Genomic DNA, 18765 nt, shown 5'->3' with positions numbered 1-18765 from the left:
TCTGTTCATCAGTCCATTCTCTGTCCTGAGGCTATATGGGCTTCTCAAAATTCAAGTTTATCTGATTGTGAAACTCTCCTAGCAAAAATAGCCCCATTAATTTTTGGAGACAAGTAACATCCTTGATGGGACTATTGGAACCACCAAGTATGAACTGGCCTATGCCTGCCTCATCCTTCCTGTAGCGTGTCTTACTTTTCTGTCTCAGCTAGAGTCATGCTGGCAGGTTATCAGGGCCTAAGATACACCAGACTCATTCTCTTTTGGGCTTCTTTCTGCCCCTACTTTCTTTATCTGGACAACCCTATCCTTCCTTCTTAATTAACTCCTAATCATTCTTCAAATCTCAGCTCAGATGTCAGTTCACCAGAGAATCTTGCCCTGTTCCCTGCCCCCAAGGTTTGGTTTCATCCTTCATGCTACTTTAATGCTGTCATAGATTGCATCTTGTACTTTTCCTTTGTAGTCCAGTTTTCATTTATATGTTTGAGCATCTGTCTTTTCATTCCTCCTTAAATGTAGTTGGTGTTATTGCAGGGGCCCTGTCTGGTTTAGTTACATGTTTATCTATGACATCTGTCACCAGAGTGTTGTCCTTGGAATATGTTCAGTTCTACCTGAAGGAACCAGTGGTCTGGGAGGGAGTAGTACAGAGGCTTCTAAACTGCTTGGTGTTAGGAACTCTTATATTGTTGTCTTGTGACAGTAGGGAGTGGATATTTGTGTTGCTTTAGGCACACACCTCTTAATTACAGAAGCAATTGCAGTCCTCAGACTGAAAAGACACCTTTTAAAGACTATTTCTTTGTCCTCCTTTTGTCTTCAGTCATTTGGGCAGCTTTGTTTACCATAGGAGAGACTCGGTTGGGGGGCAGGCTTTCTCTGCATCTCGATGTTGAGAGAGGTGATCCAGTATTAGGATAGTGGTGAATGTTGTGGTTTAAAGCACAGCATTGAGGTCAAAACTGTCTTAGCCTTGAGTCAGTAATGGGAACTCTGACCTCTTCTGTTCTTTGTTATACTTGGGCTATTTGTGGAGAAGGGCAGAAACATTTTGTAATTATGTATCTTAGAGTACTTCATTGATTTTTTTTGGGGGGGTGGGGGAGTTTAGGATAATAAGACATGATATGATAACTTTTCTCCTACAGAAAACTGACAGCAGTCTCTCCACTGTTAAAGCTGAGAGCAGCCTGGAAGCTGTGGGAGTCTATCCCACCCTCCTCCTGGAGTGCTCCTCTCCCAAGTAAAGCTTCCCTTGTGCTCTGTCACACCTGATAGCACTGAAGGTGACAACTGGAACGGGGTCCTGGAGGAACTTGGCTATTCTTTCTGAGTTACTAGTAACTCATTGATGGTTTTTAGAAGTGCCATTTTAATTTCTGAATATCTTTCACAATTAAATTTCCAGAGTTCAATTAAGAATGCTCTTTGTAAAATAAGTAATTTGTTACTGTGGCATATCATGTCCTATTATCATAGGACATGAGGGTCTATGGGGTGTAAGGTAAGAGAGGGAGAAGGAAGCCAGAATTTGGAAGGGAGTGTATTGATTCACTGTCTGTCGGATTGAAAATCCCATTAAGCACTTTCTGACCCTGCCCATATGCTTTATCCTCTGTAGTATGACCCATGCTGGGAATTCTTCAGCAGCCTCTTCTCTTCCCTGGCTCTTCCGTACCCTTTAGTTTTGCTTCCCCCAATCTGTTCTTCACATCACAGCCTCTCCGGTTGTCCTGGAGCGTAAATATTATGTTCTTTTGCTGCTTAAAATTCCCACAGTGACTTCCCATGACCTTGAAGATAAAGTTGGAAACTTTGCTTTAGCCCATTCCATGCCTTCTTTCTGTCTGTTTCTCCAGATTCATGTCTTTGTACTGCCTGCCTGGCATTTTAGTTCTTGCCAGGAATTGGTTTTGATTGATTTAAACCAGAGAATGGTTTAATTCTCTGAAGTCAATGCGATGGTTGCCCAAGTTGTCCCCTCTGTAGCTATCACCCCCTTTCTCATTTAGGCCAGTTTCATAGTATATAATGAAAGTATTCTTCTGAGAAACATTGCTGAGGCCCCCTGGACTAGCTGGAGCCCTTCCAGAGTACCCACATAGCACCTACAGTTCTTCAGTTCAGACTTAATGCATGTATTACTAATGCATGTTTAGTTTCTATTGATTGATTGATTGATTGATTGATTGGCAGTCTTGGGGCTTGAACTCAGGGCCTGGGCATTGTCCCTGAGTTTCTTTTGCTCAAGGCTAGTACTCTACCACTTGAGCCACAGCACTACTTCTGGGTTTTTCTGTTTCTATGGTACCAAGGAATCAAATCCAGAGCTTCATGCATGCTAGGCAAGCACTCTACCGCCAAGCTACATCCCCAGCCCTGAAGTTTTGTTGTTGTTTTTTTCTTTTTGTCAGTCATGGGGCTTGAACTGAGGGTCTGGGCACTGTCCCTGAGTTCTTTTACCCAAGGCTAGTGCTCTACCACTTTGAGCCACAACTCCTTAGTTTCATTTTGTTCCCACTGATGGGGAAGCTCTCAGGAATTATGAACTTAGTTTCATTTGTTTGGTATTGCCATGTCATCCCTCAGTGGTGTTTGGTGGACACAAAATCTGATGCATTTATGGGGCTGGGGATATGGCCTAGTGGCAAGAGTGCTTGCCTCATATACATGAAGACCTTGGTTCAATTCCCCAGCACCACATATACAGAAAACGGCCAGAAGTGGCGCTGTGGCTCAAGTGGCAGAGTGCTAGCCTTGAGCAAAAAAAAAGGAAGCTAGGTACGGTGCTCAGGCCCTGAGTCCAAGCCCCAGGACTGGCAAATAAAAAGTAAAAAAAAAAATATAAATAAATCTGATGTGTTTAAAGATTAGTAAAACCAAAAGCAGATCAGATGAAAAAAAAAAGATTTTTCAGTATACCTTTGAGCCTAATAAAAGGTTTGAGCCTTAGAACTTCATTCTAGACTTGTTGGAAACACAGATGTGCTTAGCCAGTCACAGCAATTTCTGTCTCCTTTGAGTTTGTACCTGTGTGCAGTGTAAGTCGAAATTGTACATGCCGCCCTGCACAACTAACTAGGTGAGTTAAATTAGTCTGTTACATCCTCTGTATCTCTCAAATCGTGTATTTTTAAGTTAGAAAATAGTTAAACATCTGCGTGAAAGAAGGAGATAGGAATAGAATGAATTTGGAAAAGTCTCATTGTAACTTTGGAGGAATCAAATGCCATGACATTTTCAAGGAGCAAAGGATGGAACATAGACAAATACCTGTTGCTCTTTGAGGATGTGTAAAATATGAACTATGGTCTTCTTTTCAGACCCATATGGTCCTATTCCACACTGCTTGTTCTACTGTAGCTCTTAGTACCATAATAATAATATACATGGTTTGGGAAAAATATTGTAATTAGATGGTCTCAAAAGGACATTAAGTACGTTTGGAGACAGTGATAATCCATTTATTTACTCCAAATCCAGAGAGTTTTATGAGCCTTGTTGACCACTTAGAGCTGTGTTTCTTGAATACACCTGAAATAAATCATTTCTGCACCTCTAGGTCAGGAAATTTGTTTTCAGGAGGGTTTCAGCTCCCCCCCCCCCACACACACACATTCACATGCCAGCACCACCACCAAGGGCACCCAGGCACCAAGAAATAGCACGGAAAAGGAAAATTCTTAGTAACTAGGTTTTTTTTTTTTTTTTTTTTGCTGGTCATGAGCCCTTGAACTCTGGGTCTGGGCACTTTCCCTGAGCTCAAGGCTAGCTCTCTACATGTGAGCCACAGTGCCACTTCTGGTTTTCTGGTGGTTACTTGGAGATAAGAGTCTTATAACTTTCCTGTGTGGCCTGGCTTTGAACCACAATACTCTCAGATTTCAGCTTCCTGAGTAGCTAGGATTATAGGCTTGAGCCACTGGTGCTCAGCTAATAACTTTTTTTAAGTGTGTTTCATTTTATTTTCTTTCTCCTAAAAGCTTTTTCAAGCTTTCTTGGAGGCAAGCTTTCCTAGAGGCAATATTGAAGAGTAGATATAGATTTCAAAGTTATAGCTAAGATTGCTTGTCAACAGAAAGCAGTCACTAAGTTCACCACAGTCAACCAGTGTTAATCTTATTTCATGCATCTTTGCTCTGAGGCAGAATTTTCATTCATAATTTAGAGGAAATGCATATAGACTGAAAGTTGTAAATACTTTAGAAATATGTAAAAGGATAAATTAGTGAGCATTAGGTATTGGAAAATAGTTTGTAGATTGGACAATTTTGGGTTTCTCATTATATAATTTTCTAAGATGTTTCAGAATTGACTGCAACCTGAAATTCATATTGTTGGAGAGAAATTGTGGCCGGCTTTGCTTGTAAACAGATGGAAAAATGGAAAAATACATAAGTAGATACCTAGGGAAATGGTTCTGGTAATGATAGAAGTGCTGATTTTCTCCCCCAGATATGGTGCATCCATGTCTGAATACACCAAAACCCTAGTGCATGAAGGCCTCAAAGGCTGCCAAACACCTCAAAGTATACTACAATATCAGTGGTGCTACTACTGAGAAATGGTAGGTAGCTAGAAATATATATGCATACACCACACACACATATACACACATACACACACGTGTGCGTGTGTTCCCACACCTTTATTTTTGGATTTTTTTCCCCAGAACATAAAAATATTTAAGAAAACAACATTCATTCCAATTCTTAAACCAGTCAGCACATTTTTAACTGGATGAGTTTAGTAATATCATACCTTTGAAAGGGCTTACAACTTTTTCAAAGATTTAGTCAGTAGACAATAACTTGCCTAATTCTTACAGTTGTTCCTTTGAAAGTAGAGCTGTGTTAGAGTCATGTGCAGAGGTACAAGAGGCTTTATGACACCATCTCTGAAAGAGTTTTGGAGACAACTGAGCATCCAGGAAGGGAATCTCTGTAACATTTTACCTGTATTCTTTTAAAAATTTTAAATAAAAAAATGTTACTCCAAAATGATGCACAGAGGGATTACAGTTATGTAAGTCAGGCAGTGAGTAAGTACATTTCTTTTTGGACAATGTATCTGTGTTCTTTTTAATCTTGAGTACTTTCTACATTGCGCTAAAAGGTTAGACTTTAACGTGTCACTGTCCTATCTAACTTTTTGCTGTGTATAAGATTGCTGTGTGGGGGCTGGGAATATGGCCTAGTGGCAAGAGTGCTTGCCTCATATACATGAAGCCCTAGCTTCGATTCCTCAGCACCACATATATAGAAAAGGCCAGAAGTGGCGCTGTGGCTGAAGTTGGCAGAGTGCTATTCTTGAGGGTGGGGGGGAAAGCCAGGGACAGTGCTCAGGCCCTGAGTTCAAGGCCCAGGACTAGGGAGAAAAAAAAAAAGATTGCTTTGGGCTGGGAATATGGCCTAGTGGCAAGAGTGTTTGCCTCCTATACATGAAGCCCTGGGTTTTATTCCTCAGTACCACATATATAGGAAATGGCCAGAAGTGGCACTGTGGCTCAAGTGGCAGAGTGCTAGCCTTGAGCAAAAAGAAGCCAGGGACAGTGCTCAGGCTCTGAGTTCAAGGCCCAGGACTGGCCCAGGACTGTGTGTGAGCCTGTACCAATGCAGACTATCTGCCATCTTATTTTTTTTTTTTTTGCCACTATAAAGTGTTTCCAGAAGTTTCTTATTTTTATGTTATAGTTTATATATTATGCTTTAGTTCTATTTCTAATGAAAAAATGGGCAATCTGCTTACCACAACCATTATTTGTTGTTGATATAAAATAAAAATTCTCTGTATTTGCCTATGAGAAAAAAATATGTAAGGCACCTTGCATGCTAGGTGAACACTCTACTTCTACTGTGGTGATGTGACCAAAAGCTAATGTAACTTGAAGACTTGAAAATTATTTTGAAAAAATGTTACCAAGTGTTTGGAAGTTAAATAATTTGTGAGTTTCTTAACCTGTGGTTTTGTTACAAAGGAACAATATAACTTCTACCTAAGGAATGGCAGTAAACTGTCCTTCATTTTATCACTTGAGATAAGATTGGCAAAAACAACCAGAAAGTGAACCCCCAATCCACTATCTATGGAATGCTAAACAATAGTGTAATAAACAGCCAAGAAGTTTATTTCTCATGTGGATAAAAAGTCAAGGGACAGTCCAAGGCTAGTGTAACTGTTCCTCCAAGCCCTGGGTCCAGCCTTTCTCCAGCGTGCTGTACTCCAGCCCCATGTGCTGCTCTTTTCCAAGATGAATGTCAGAACTCGTGTTCCTTGATAAACTCTTGGTTGGCTACTTGGCTACCAGGCAGATGTAAACTGGCTGTGACACTGCAGTTCAGGAATGTAAAATTATGTTTCAGAGACAGGTTAGGTTAGCTACCTCTGGCCTGAGGTAGGCACCTTGTAGTGTGTAGCAGACTGCCCCCATCAGTCAGGATGCTACCTGCCAATTATTAGCATTTACTTCACTTGTCTCCTGGGATAGAAACAGGACAAGTCATTTGGTAAAAGACCTACCTAGCCCATATCTGCTGCTGCCCTGGCTCCCAGTCTTCAGTGTTTGGACTCTGCTGGCTAACATTTCTTCCTTGTTAATAAAACGCAGGGAATCACTATTTTATCCAAATGCTTTTTCTCTTTCACATAAATCATAACCACTTTCCAGATAGTAATAAGGCAGAGAGACAAGGAGGATTGTCCTTCTCTTTAAGGGGCTGCCCCGAAGTTGCACAATGCTGCTAAAGTATGGTTTCAAAGTAGCTGAGCATGTAGTCTTGCATGGGAGATAATGGGCTCTGCAAAAAGTTGGGATTCTTGTTCGTAAAGAATGGGGGGTGGGGGTGGGAATGTGACTTAGTGGTAGAGTGCTTACCTAGCATACACGAAGCCCTGAGTTTGATTTCTCAGTAAAACAGAAAAAGTCGGAAGTGGCACTGTGGCTTAAGTGGTAGAGTGCTAGCCTGAGCAAAAGAAGCTCAGAGACAGTGCCCAGGCTCTGAGTTCAAGCCCCAGGGGGAAAAAAAGGGAATAAGGGACAACTAGCAGTCTGTTAAGAAAAATAGTGACTGTCTAATCTTTTCAAGGCTCTAAAAGATAGTAAAGTTTGTATGTTAATATTACACGCTTGCCTTTTCCTCTCCCTCTTTCCTGCCTCCCTCTGTATTTTATTGCCTCATCCCTTCCCCTGACCCCCAATACATAACTAATCATAAGTCTTTTGTCCTTTCAGGACTTTCCGTGACATCTCTGAAGATCTGAAATCTTCAGCAGATTGATGGGCTTCACTACACTAGTTCTCTGGGAAGTTCCACCTGGACAGTGAGTTCCCTCAGCCGTGGCCTCTTACTGTCAGCTGGGCCTGATTGTGCCCAGGAGAGAAGCAGAAGCCTCCTTGCCTTCAGGCAGAACACTTGAACAAGAGACAACTTGCTCTGGGCTGCTTTGCGTTTCAAAACACAACTTCAGAGTTCAGAAATGTGGTTTTGCACACTTAAGCTAGGATGACTTGAAAATGTTCAGTTTATACACTGGTACCATGGCTTGAAAAAAGTTTTTTTTTTTGCTTTATCCCTACTACTATATGTATTTATAAAGTTATTTCAAGAACTCTAAACTATCTGCTGTTAACAAAGTATATTTAGTGTAATTTTCTCCTGTTTAAGAAGTTTGTTCTTAAACTTTTCTGTGACAGTCACTCTTCAATGAAGAGGACTTTCAGTTTTGACTATGTAGTTGTTTAATAATGAGACAAATAATGTCTCTTCCCCTCTTTGAGGAAGTACACGTCTTAGGTGGAAAGATGGGATGGCTTATTTGGGGATCAGCTCTATGTTGCAACCAGATGAAACACAGGTCAGAGTTCTACCCCTCTTCTTTTTTTTTCTCCTCATGTCACTCAAAATTATAAACATGATTGGCCGTGTTGAATTAAAATATCAATTAAGCTGCTGTGAACGATAGCAACATGATAGAATTCATGCTATAATTAAGTTTTCTCTGATATCACAATAACCAGCACTTTGTATAGCCCCTTGGCACATATTATTTCACAACTTCTTCTACCAGTGTTCACATCACATTTTATAATTTTATATATTTTATAATTTTACAACAGTTTCACATAGATGGGAAAATAAGGTTCAGAAAAGTGACCAATGCAAAGTTGCACATAATAAGATCTGTTCTCAGATCTTTCTGACCTCACAGTCTACCAACACGAAGCATTTCTTCTAATGTTTTAGGCAGTTTCTCCAGTACTATGCTTTAGAATATTTGTTGCTATCCATTTGTTATAAATGAAGATTTGTTCTACAGCTAATGACAGGGCTGGAACTGGAGTCTGTCTTCTTGCACGGAGGCCTCTCCACTTTTAAAACACATTTCCTTTCCTGTGCTCCCTGGGAATATGGAATGCAAGGGATTTGTATCAAAGATTTGCTTTCCAGAAAACATTTACAAGTTGAAAGTTGATTCCCCCCCCAAAAAAACAACAACACCCATCTCACTAGGAAATTAATGATAATCAAATCTGAGCTACTTAAGAAAAACCCCATATAGAAAAGGTTGCCATGCTGTCTTTGGACTGTTAATATGTAATGTACTACTTGAAGTTTTCTTACTTGTGTTCAGAATTTACAATCTGCTCTTTCGTCAGGTGTGATAAGACCACTAAGTAACTATACTCTCAGTCCATGCGTTCATTATCACATTTCTTGATGCTAAAAACTCTGGGCAGGGCACTATGCCAGGGAGTAGAGTATACAGGAGATAATTCTCAAGGGCCTTTCCCATCTTAAATATTAGCCAGATCACTAGCAATGCTAAATTTAAGAAAAATTGCATTAAAAGAGTTAACAAAGGAATCAAGGTTTGCTTTTTTTAAACTTGACAGTGCTAAATTTACAGCTGTTAACTAGCACACACTCATAAGAGGCAAAGACTATGAGTTAATGTGCATATATACTTTCCACTGAAGTGCTTTTTAAAGTAATACTGCAAAAATTAAAATTGGAGCTAATGTATGACTGTTGGTGGGAACATGATTTGTATTAATACCAGGTTTTTTTGTTTTTTGTTTTTTTTTTAGTAGAACTCTGAGCTGTAAGAGAAGAGCTTAGATTTAGAGCTGCTACCCTGAAATATTAGGGGCAGAGGTGCCTCAGTCCTGATCAGGAAACTTGAACTGTTCCACTGCTGCTGTGAAGCTTAGCACTAGGAAGTCTACCATCCTGGAAGTTGAGAATGAGGGGCCAGCCAGCAGATACAGGATGGTGGGTTCATAGTGTTTTCATTTGGAAAAGACAGAGATTAGGTGGTCTGTATAAAAAGGTAGGGTCAATCAGGCCTCAAAGATAACCTTTCCTGAAGAGATTCCATCAGAATTTGACACAGAAAAAGGAAGTTTCCTTAGCAACAGATAATAAAATTTGTGAAATAGAAGTAGCTTCAATAAAAATTGAGTGCAGAAATATGTCACAGAATATTGGTATTTTACAGATTCATTGAAGATTAGTTTCCAGACCACATTCACTATTCAGTTGTAAACAAAGGGAGTGGTGTCAGGGAAAGATAAAAATTTACAACACTTCAGGATTCTCTCTTGTCTAAAAGGAAACAAGGTACAGGACTTTTTTGTTCCATGTCATGTAAGTCCTGCTTGAATTCTATCCACTGTTCCTAAAAGTGACCTCTATGAGGCTTCGAATTGTAGGGTTTCCTGGCCCTTTCTTCCACCAGAGTTTTAGCTGGCCTCTCCTCTTGGTCTCTGAGACTAGTGGAGCTGGTTCTTGGCTGTGGGAAGATGCCTAGGACATGTTACATGGAGACCTGGTATTTTAGTAAACTTTGCAGCTCTGGAAGTGGTGAAGGGTTTGCTGATGAGATCTTGGGCTAATGGGGCCCCTAGCATGATCCCATGGGAGGAAATACCTCGTGTCTTCATAGTCCCTGTTGGTTTTATGTGTTCTGGAAGAGTCAGTGCTGGGATAAAATACAAATCCAGGCTATAAACAATGAGAACAAATTAATTTAGATGATCTATCTAGACCATGAAACCTTAGAATTTATGAGAAACAAACACAGAACCTGACCTTACAGCCTCCTTGAAGGGCCTCCAAAGGCCCTCCAAGAGTTTTGTGGTAGGATACTTGAGTACCCTTTTTGCAATGGAATCACTTCTGGCATTGTGCTCCCAAATGCTAGCTCCTGCCAAGACCACATGCTTTTTATTTATTTTCTTAATGTCTTGTCTACATATTTTGCCATCAAAGCATTTTTATTTCATTAACTTTTTGAGAGCTTGCAAAAAATACACATAACTGAAAACTGAATAGTTTCCTGAAAGTTTAAAAATAATCAAGAGAGGGGCTGGGGATATAGCCTAGTGGCAAGAGTGCCTGCCTCGGATACACGAGGCCCTAGGTTCGATTCCCCAGCACCACATATACAGAAAACGGCCAGAAGCGGCGCTGTGGCTCAAGTGGCAGAGTGCTAGCCTTGAGCGGGAAGAAGCCAGGGACAGTGCTCAGGCCCTGAGTCCAAGGCCCAGGACTGGCCAAAAAAAAAAAAAAAAAAAAAAAAAAAAAAATCAAGAGAATTGTAAATGAAGATGTTCTTTCTGCAAGAGTCATAGAAGTTCTGTGTTACAATGGGCCTTATGTAACTAGGTGATCATATCACCTTCTAGAAAAGAAAACAAACTCATAGGTTCAAGTAGTGTACCAGATAAGACAGGGCTAGTTTAACCCACAGAACTCGAAGTGGAATCTGATTTTTCTTTTTCTAATCCCATGTTCTACTTCTTTCCCTTTTCCTTACAGTTGAGCAGCTTTTGGCAAGATTTATTTCTTAGGGCAGTAGTTCCAAGAATCGTTAATAGATGTTGTAAGAGAAACAAAATGTGTATGAGAGGAAACTCCATGGTCAATTAAAGTTGAAGAATGCTGAGTTTATTTCCTTTCCCTGTACTTGTAAGAGGATTGGTTTTATTTTATTTTATTTTGCCATGCTATGATATGTTGCGAATTTATAGGAGAGACAAGGACTTTTTGACCTTAGATTGAACTCTAATCCTTTCCTCCACTTATCTCATGGGACTGTGGGGCCTTTGGAAAATAATAGGTTAATCAAGTTTACAGGTCTTTTAAGATTAGTGGTGAGTCTATTACTGTGATGCTGTGTGATCTGTAATAAATCCCAACAGCTTAGTAAGATGCTAGACAGGAAACTTGCTGTCATAGCTATACTTAACTTAAAAAGGCTCTTTTTCCACCGATGGTGTATAAAATCAGTGTTTGTGTTTAATTTTGCAAGGTCTTCAAGGACCAACTAATGTGCAAATGCAGTGGTGATATATTGACTTTACATTTAATAATGCTCTTGTTTGGCACTTTATAGTTTTGAGGCACCTTTGGGAAGAGCCCTGTGAGGTAGGCAGTATTATAGTCATTGCTCAGCACTGAAAATATTTTAATTTTGTTCTTTTTTCCCTTTTCATTTCATTTCATTCCCTCCTTTTCCCCTTATATTTCTTTCCTTCTCTATTGACTCCTCTCTTGCTCGTCTTTCTTCTCTCTCTCGCTCTCTCGTGATTTCTTCCCCTAAAATTCATACTACAAAAGGATGGAGCCAGAATTCAGTTGCAGAACTTCTGACTCCAAGTCCAAAAGTTCTTCATACCTGATCTTCTCTTCTACTTTTTGTATATTGCAAGGAAAAGTATAGAAAGTAACTCTTGAACATTGTTTTGGTTTATTGTGAAATGGGATTATTTTGTATTGCAGTGGCCCACAATTGTAACTTTTATTGTAGCTGTCTTAGAGGAAACACTTCTTTGTCCTTTGCGTGCCACTTGTGCAGGTGACTGGAGTGCATTTCAAGTACAATTGGATTGTGAAATAAAGATTGGATATAGAGTTGTGACTGAGCTTGTTGAAAATGTATCTTCTCTGCATTCTCAGGCAAAGAAAAGATGGCTTGAAAGTGAAAAAGAACATTTGAACATGGCAATAAAAATTCTTTATTCTACACAAATGCTATTTCTTAGCTTTAACTTGCTTTGACAACCTACTGATGTAACTTCTTTGTAAAATGCAAAATATTTATATTTTGAAATAAAATTGCTAGCATTGAATGTATCAAGTGGTAAACTCAGCCTCTTGTTTCTTGAGAAATCTTTTTTTTGTGGGGGGAGGGCTACTAGAATTTGGTCTCAAAGACTTGTACTTGCTAGACCACTAGCTCTTCTTTGTTTTAGGCTAATTTTTAGATAGGATCTTGTTTTTTACCCAGAGGCCAGCCTTAGGACTACAATTTTTCTATCTCTACCTCCTGTTTAACTGGAATTACAGGCTTGTGCCTCTCTCCCAGCATGTTTGTCGAATGAGGTCTCACTTTTTGCCTGGTATAGCTATTGAGTTGCAACCATCCTGATCTGGCTGTAGAGAAATGAACCACCAATATTTAGCCATACATCCATCTGTCTCTCAAGTATTAGACCTGCCTTCTCTTTTGCAATCAGTGCATGTGAAGGAAGATATATCTAGAGAGTGGATGCTGGGCAGCAGAGGCTCTGTGACAGAGGCTGGAGCAATGGGAAGGAGGCCTTCTGGTTCATAGGAAGCATGAGGAATAAGAATTGGAAGAAGAGTAAAATTCAAGAAGTTCATGTTGGATGAAGGAAACAAGCCTCAGCGTGGCCATCTTCAGTGCTAGTATATCTGAGTAGCGGTGGCAGAGGAAGCTGAACAGTACTTGGGAGAGAGCTCTCAAAATTCTAACCTTAATGGTATTCAGCTCATCAGTCCAGTTGATCCTGTTAAGGTGTGAAGATGGACTAACCAGCCTCAGACCCCTTTCTACCCTGATAGATTTTGCTTGGCAGAATGTTTCTGCATGCTTTTTGATGTATTGCTTAAATGTAGACCGTCACAGGGTGCAGGTGCTGACAGCCTCCTTACAGCTTTGCTCCTGAAAACCTGAGGGTAAGGAGTGCTCATATCACAGGTTCTCTATGAGTTCAGGTCCAGCTGAGCTGAGGGAACTCATTCTTAGCCTTAGGCCACTCCAGTCCCAAATGTGCCCTGATCTTTTCATTCAAGTGAACCCTTACTAGGAAACTGCCCTGTACCCCACACTAGGTAACTTTAGAAGTAGTTTTAAGAGGTCATGGTCTTGAGCAATTGACAAAGCCTTTTCAAATGTAATTTCCTTTTGAAGAAAAATTCAAAAACAGTCTATAGTATGCACTGCCTTTTTGCTGAGTCTGTAAGGTACTTAGTGCATGATTATCAAATGTTCTCTTTTCAATTCAAGTCTGTTGAATTGAAGACCCAGGAAAAGGATTATAGGTTGAATTCCCAACCCAGGATATATAGAGGTCCCACCCCCACAGACTTGACTCAGGTTCTGCTCTACCAGTTTCAAGCTTAGCACCACTTCTGGAAAATCTTTGCAGGAACTTGGAGTTGATAAGTTCTCCATCCCCCATCTAGAGAACTGGAATTTCTGCTGGGGACCCATTCGTGTAAGAGGGCAAGTGGCCCTAGTAGACCCTCCACTGTTTCTCCCCAGTGGCCATGTGAGGTGTTTCCCACCTAGCACAGGGGTCGGGTGTACTGATGGGTTTGACCTAGGGGGTGGGGCTCCGGGGAGAGGACCCCAGGCAGGCGCTTGTAGGGCGGGGCTGTGGCAGTGGCACGGGGGCGGGGCTGTCCCGGGGCGGGGCCTCGGCCGCGCGGTGCCGAGCGGTGCCGAGCGGCCTCTTCAGACCCGTGGGCTGGTTGGCGGGCACGCAGCGGCGCGGAGCGTTGGTGGAGCTGCGGGCGGGGGACCATGGCCGCCTGTCCCTGCCCGGCCAGCGGTGTCGGCGCGGGAGGACTCCATAACTCTAGCGGTTCAGGCTTCTCCTTCGACTCGGGACTCGAGATCAAAACTCGCTCGGTGGAGCAGACGCTGCTCCCTCTGGTTTCTCAGGTAAAAAGTGGCGCCCCGCGCGCTTCCTCCGCTGCCACCCGCGCGGCCTGCGATGGCGGCGACCCCGGCTAGGCCTGGCGGCGCGGGAGGAGCGGCAGTGTCCCGGTCGCGGGGGCCCACGTGAGGCCGGAGAGGGTGGGACCGGCCGAGGTGGCGGGAGGCTGGACCACCCGGTGTCTGGAAAAAAGGGGCTGAGAGCCGGTCAGGCTGCGGAGCCCAGCAGGTGTCCGGCCCCAGCCCCAGGATCCGCCTCGGGGTTGCGCCCCCCCCCCCCCCGCCCCCGGGCCCAGAGAAGTCCCTTCGGCCAGCTGGCCGGGCGGCGGGCAGAGAGGATCTTGCGGGGGGGGGGGTCCCCTTGGCACCGGGGCCCTGCTTGCTGCCCCCTAGTCAGCCCACCCTAGTGCCGGTTTGCATCCCAGGCTGACCCCGACTCCAGACTCTGCTAGGACCCTCCTGCTGGCCTGCTAGCTCAGCTTTTGTCCCCAGCTCTTGGCCCTGTGTGGACTCCACCCTACCACCCTGCCCGGGGCCAGTCCCTGTCCCCTACCTGTCCACCTCTGTCTGTGTGTCTGGCATGCACACCTCTATTTTTTTTTTTCCAAGTTCTAGTTGGGATTCATGCCTTATTGTATTCTCCGCCACGAAAGGAGTCTGGAACCAGTCTCCTAAAGTGCTTGGGTTGGGAAATAAAAAGTTATTGTTACTCTGAGCTGCGGAATACATGACCCGAGGGCTAGAATTCCTCACCTACATCTGTGGTGATGTGCCAAACTCTGCCAGGAGTGAAGAATCTGTGCTTTTGGCAGCCCTTGGTGTGTGACTCATACTTAGGCTGTAACATCTTGGTGACTCATGCCAGGATTATCAAGATTTTAGAGGTAGATGGAGTCTAATTTTGTGTTGTTGTTGTTTTTTTTTAATAAAAGTCTTACCAACTCTGACATCTAGCTGCCTCCCTACATGTTCACTCAGTGTTGGGGCAGCAGTCGCTGATCCATAGAATTCTTTTATTTGTTTGTTTGTTTATTTATTTGCTGGTCCTGAGCCTTGAACTCATGGCTGCATTTTGTCCTGAGCTTCTTTTGCTCAAGGCTAGTGAGCTCCATGTCTGGCTCTTTGGGCGCTTCTGCCAGGGCTGGCTTTGAACTGACATCTTCAGATCTCGCCTCCTGAGTAGCTAGGATTATGGGTGTGAGCCACCGGTGCCTTTTTTTTTTTTTTGCCAGTCCTGAGCTTGAACTCAGGGCCTGAGTACTGTCCCTGGCTTCTTTTTGCCTAGCACTCTACCACTTGAGCCACAGCGCCATTTCCGGCTTTTTCTATATATGTGGTGCTGAGGAATCAAACCCAGGGCTTTATGTATAGGAGGCAAGCACTGTTACCAGTAGGCCAGCCCTGATCCATAGACTTTTTTTTTTTTTTTTTTTTTGCCAGTCCTGGGGCTTGGACTCAGCGACTGAGCACTGTCCCTGGCTTCTTTTTGCTCAAGGCTAGCACTCTGCCACTTGAGCCACAGTGCCATTTCTGGCTGTTTTCTGTATATGTGGTGCTGGAGCACTCTTGCCACTAGGCCATATTCCCAGCCTCCTGATCCATAGACCTTTTTTTTTTTTTTTTGCCAGTCCTGGGCCTTGGACTCAGGGCCTGAGCCAACCATCCCTGGCTTCTTCCCGCTCAAGGCTAGCACTTTGCCACCTGAGCCACAGCGCCCCTTCTGGCCGTTTTCCATATATGTGGTGCTGGGGAATCAAACCGAGAGCTTCATGTGTAGGAGGCAAGCACTCTTGCCACTAGGCCATATTCCCAGCCCCTGATCCATAGACTTTTAAATGCTACTTCTTCTCCAGCTTAGCCAGCCTCGAAATAATTTGAAAACAGTGCCCTGCCCCTAGATTTCTGTTATGCAGATTAATTAAATAAACAGCCAGTTCTTGTGTATGTGTTTCACGTGGTTAACAGAGCTGTGAAGAATGCCTGACACTCTTCCCTGCTCTTCTCCAAACTCTTCCTCTCCCTGCCTAATGACCACGGGATGCAGTGCTGAGATCCTTTAGTCCACTCTGCCTTCCTTCCTCCAGAGGAGCACTTCACATACAAACAAACAAACCCAAATGAGAAATAAACGGCAGCCATGTTTATGCCAGAGTAATTGACTTCAGATTGATAGTGTTTTATCCATTATTTAATATAATCACGTGCCAGGCCACACTCTTAAGTACTTTGTAAATATTAACTCCTTTAACTCTAATAACAATCCTGTGAAGTAGAGACATGTTTATTCTCATGACACAAATAATGAAACAGGGCTAGTGAAATAAAGTAACTTGTCATTAGTTGTGGTACCTCTAAGTGCCAAGCTGGGATTTGAACCAAGGATAGCCTGGCTCCAGAGTCTGTGCTTTTAGCTACTACAGTAGACTGTGTCTCCTAGAGAGGAGAGGCAGTGAAGTCAGTTTTGAGGAGGTATGGAAAAGCTCCACAGTGGAGAAGCAAGTTGCAATTTAGACAACTTATAACATTTTATAGTATTTTGCTTCTACAAATGTATCTGTACCTCCTAGTATTTATTGTAGAATTCTGGAGTGAAAGAGTGATTACCTCTTCCCCCACTCTCCTCTTTTCTGTCTTTCCTATTCCTTATTCAGTGTCACAGTTTATGTCTGCTACATTGTATCTACATGCCCTACATTATATCTCTGTCAGCTACATTGTATCTCTGTCATAATATGATACTGATACTCCTAATGATTGTTCCTCAGCATGAAATGCATAAAGTATGATTAAAATACTGTTAACAAGGCAGAAAAATATGGAGTGTAATTAAGAATGATTTTACTGTGTTAGTGAGCAGAGATTTAAAGTTCAGCTCTCTAGAAAACATATGTCCAGATGTCTCTTGTCTCTTTTCTAAGCATTATTATTCAACTCATTTCTTTGCTTTGAACCTCATCCACAAGGATGTTTTAAGAAGTTCAAAGAATGATTTATTGTGCATTTGCCAGTTGCTATTTAAGTGTATATATTCTAGATGGTAGATGGGATATGTATCATAAAGCACTTGTCAACTACCAAATGAACACCAGTAGTGAGTGGTTTGAGAGCTCAGGAAAGGATAGGATGAACTCAAAATTATACTATGGAGAACCTTGGGGTAAACAGTAAGATTGATATTATACAGATTAAAGTAGATAGCTCCTATTTTGCTGTCATCTCCCTTCTGACTCACCAAGTGAAAAGTTCTGAGCCTATGCCCTGAGTCAATCAGAACTCTAGAAAGTCCTGAGTTATAAGTTGTATCCTAGGAAATATAAGGTTGTGTCAGTGTTTGAAAAGAATATAATTTACCAGCTTGATAAACTACAAAACATGTTTTTGTTTGTTTGTTTTTGGTTTTGCCAGTCTTGAGGCTTGAACTTGGGGCCCAAGGCACTGTCCCTGATTTCCTTTTGCTTGTGGCTAGCACTCTACTTCTTGAGCCACAGTGCCACTTTTGGCTTTTTCTGTTTATGTGGTGCTGAGGAATTGAACCCAGGGCTTCATGCATTGTAGGCAAGCATTCTAATGCTAAGCCACATTCCCTGCCCAACATGTATGTGTTTAACAACAGATATGGGCAAAAGCATTCAATTGCATTTACCTTATTCTAATAGTGATAAAAAGCACTCAGTTAACTAGTAATAGAAAAATTCTTTGTTGCTAAGGAGTTAGCTCATTGGAACAGTGCTCTCCTACCATGTGTGAAACCCTGGGTTAAAAAAACAAACACCATCCCCAGCATTGGGAAAACAATTTCTAGGGAAAAAAGTCTTTATCCTGTTAAGGTATGTACATGAAACTAAAGGCAGAAACCAGAAAGGTTCCTGCTATCCTATGTTCTAGTTGACTTGTGCTGAAAAAAAAAAATTCCAGCCAATGTAACAAGACAAGGAGAAGAAATAAGAAGACAAGGTATAGAGACAGGAAAACAAAAACCAAAAGTCTCATTGTGATAAAAATTTTCCATACAGAAAACTCATAAAGAGCATGAGAATAGGAAATGGCTCTGTGGCTCAAGTGATAGAGCGCTAGCCTTGAGCAAAAGAGCTCAGGGACAGCTCCCAGGCCCAAAGTTCAAGCCCCACAAATGATCCAAAAACAAACAAACAAACAAAAAAGAGTCTGAGAATAAATTTTTAAAATTAGGAATGTTTTGCAACCTCACAAAATATGGAGTACTACAGATAATTGCATTTCTCTAATATCAAATTAATTATAAAGAATGGGACTTAGTTATAACAAAGAAGCAAAATATGAGGTTCCTAGAAGTGTGTGTGTGTGTGTGTGTGTGTGTGTGTGTGTGTGTGTGTGATGCCAAACTTTATGGAAACTTTTTTTCTCAAAAGGTAAAATAGATCTAAACAAGTGAGAGAGATTGGGCACTTCTCATGCCTACATTAAAACAGTATCATAAGCATATTTCAGGGTTTTTTTTTCTTGATCTAAAACATGATGTAATTCCAATGAAAATTTCAACAGGAGTTTTAGGTAGAATTTGACTAAAGTACTTCTAAAATTTTATTTGACAGATCAAAGGGTGAAGAATAGCCAGAGGGAAATAAGGTGGGTAGACTTGCTTTGCCAGATTTCAAGATTTATTGTAAAGCTCTAATGTGGAAATAAGAACAAGAGGAGCAAAATAGGCTAGCAAAATACAATAGAAAGACCTGGAACAGATCCATTCATACATGGAAACTTGGAAAAATGACATTACTGGTCAGTGAAGAAAGGAAGAACTTTTTTACAAAATGA

General features: G+C 41.8%; 2 protein-coding genes across 3 annotated transcripts in view; both read left to right on the top strand.

The window, feature by feature from the left end:
- Nucleotides 1-8084, top strand: part of Tmem245 (transmembrane protein 245) — a 78532-nt gene extending 70448 nt beyond the window's left edge. The window contains exon 16 of one of the 2 annotated variants that reach the window (XM_048338652.1): nucleotides 7235-8084. In XM_048338652.1, the coding sequence (XP_048194609.1) occupies nucleotides 7235-7280 (46 nt within the window). In that variant the 3' untranslated portion in view covers nucleotides 7281-8084. The remainder of the gene's footprint in view (nucleotides 1-7234) is intronic. The other variant, XM_048338645.1, reaches the window with a different exon arrangement.
- A 5684-nt stretch (nucleotides 8085-13768) lies between these two features.
- Nucleotides 13769-18765, top strand: part of Ctnnal1 (catenin alpha like 1) — a 55761-nt gene continuing 50764 nt past the window's right edge. The window contains exon 1 of the mRNA XM_048338666.1: nucleotides 13769-13977. Coding sequence (XP_048194623.1) covers nucleotides 13837-13977 — 141 coding nt within the window. The 5' untranslated portion in view covers nucleotides 13769-13836. The remainder of the gene's footprint in view (nucleotides 13978-18765) is intronic.

Source organism: Perognathus longimembris, chromosome 1 (assembly GCF_023159225.1).
Source record: "Perognathus longimembris pacificus isolate PPM17 chromosome 1, ASM2315922v1, whole genome shotgun sequence".
Taxonomy (NCBI): domain Eukaryota; kingdom Metazoa; phylum Chordata; class Mammalia; order Rodentia; family Heteromyidae; genus Perognathus; species Perognathus longimembris.
Note: the sequence above shows the minus strand (reverse complement) of the source record. Positions and strands in the feature narration are given on the sequence as shown.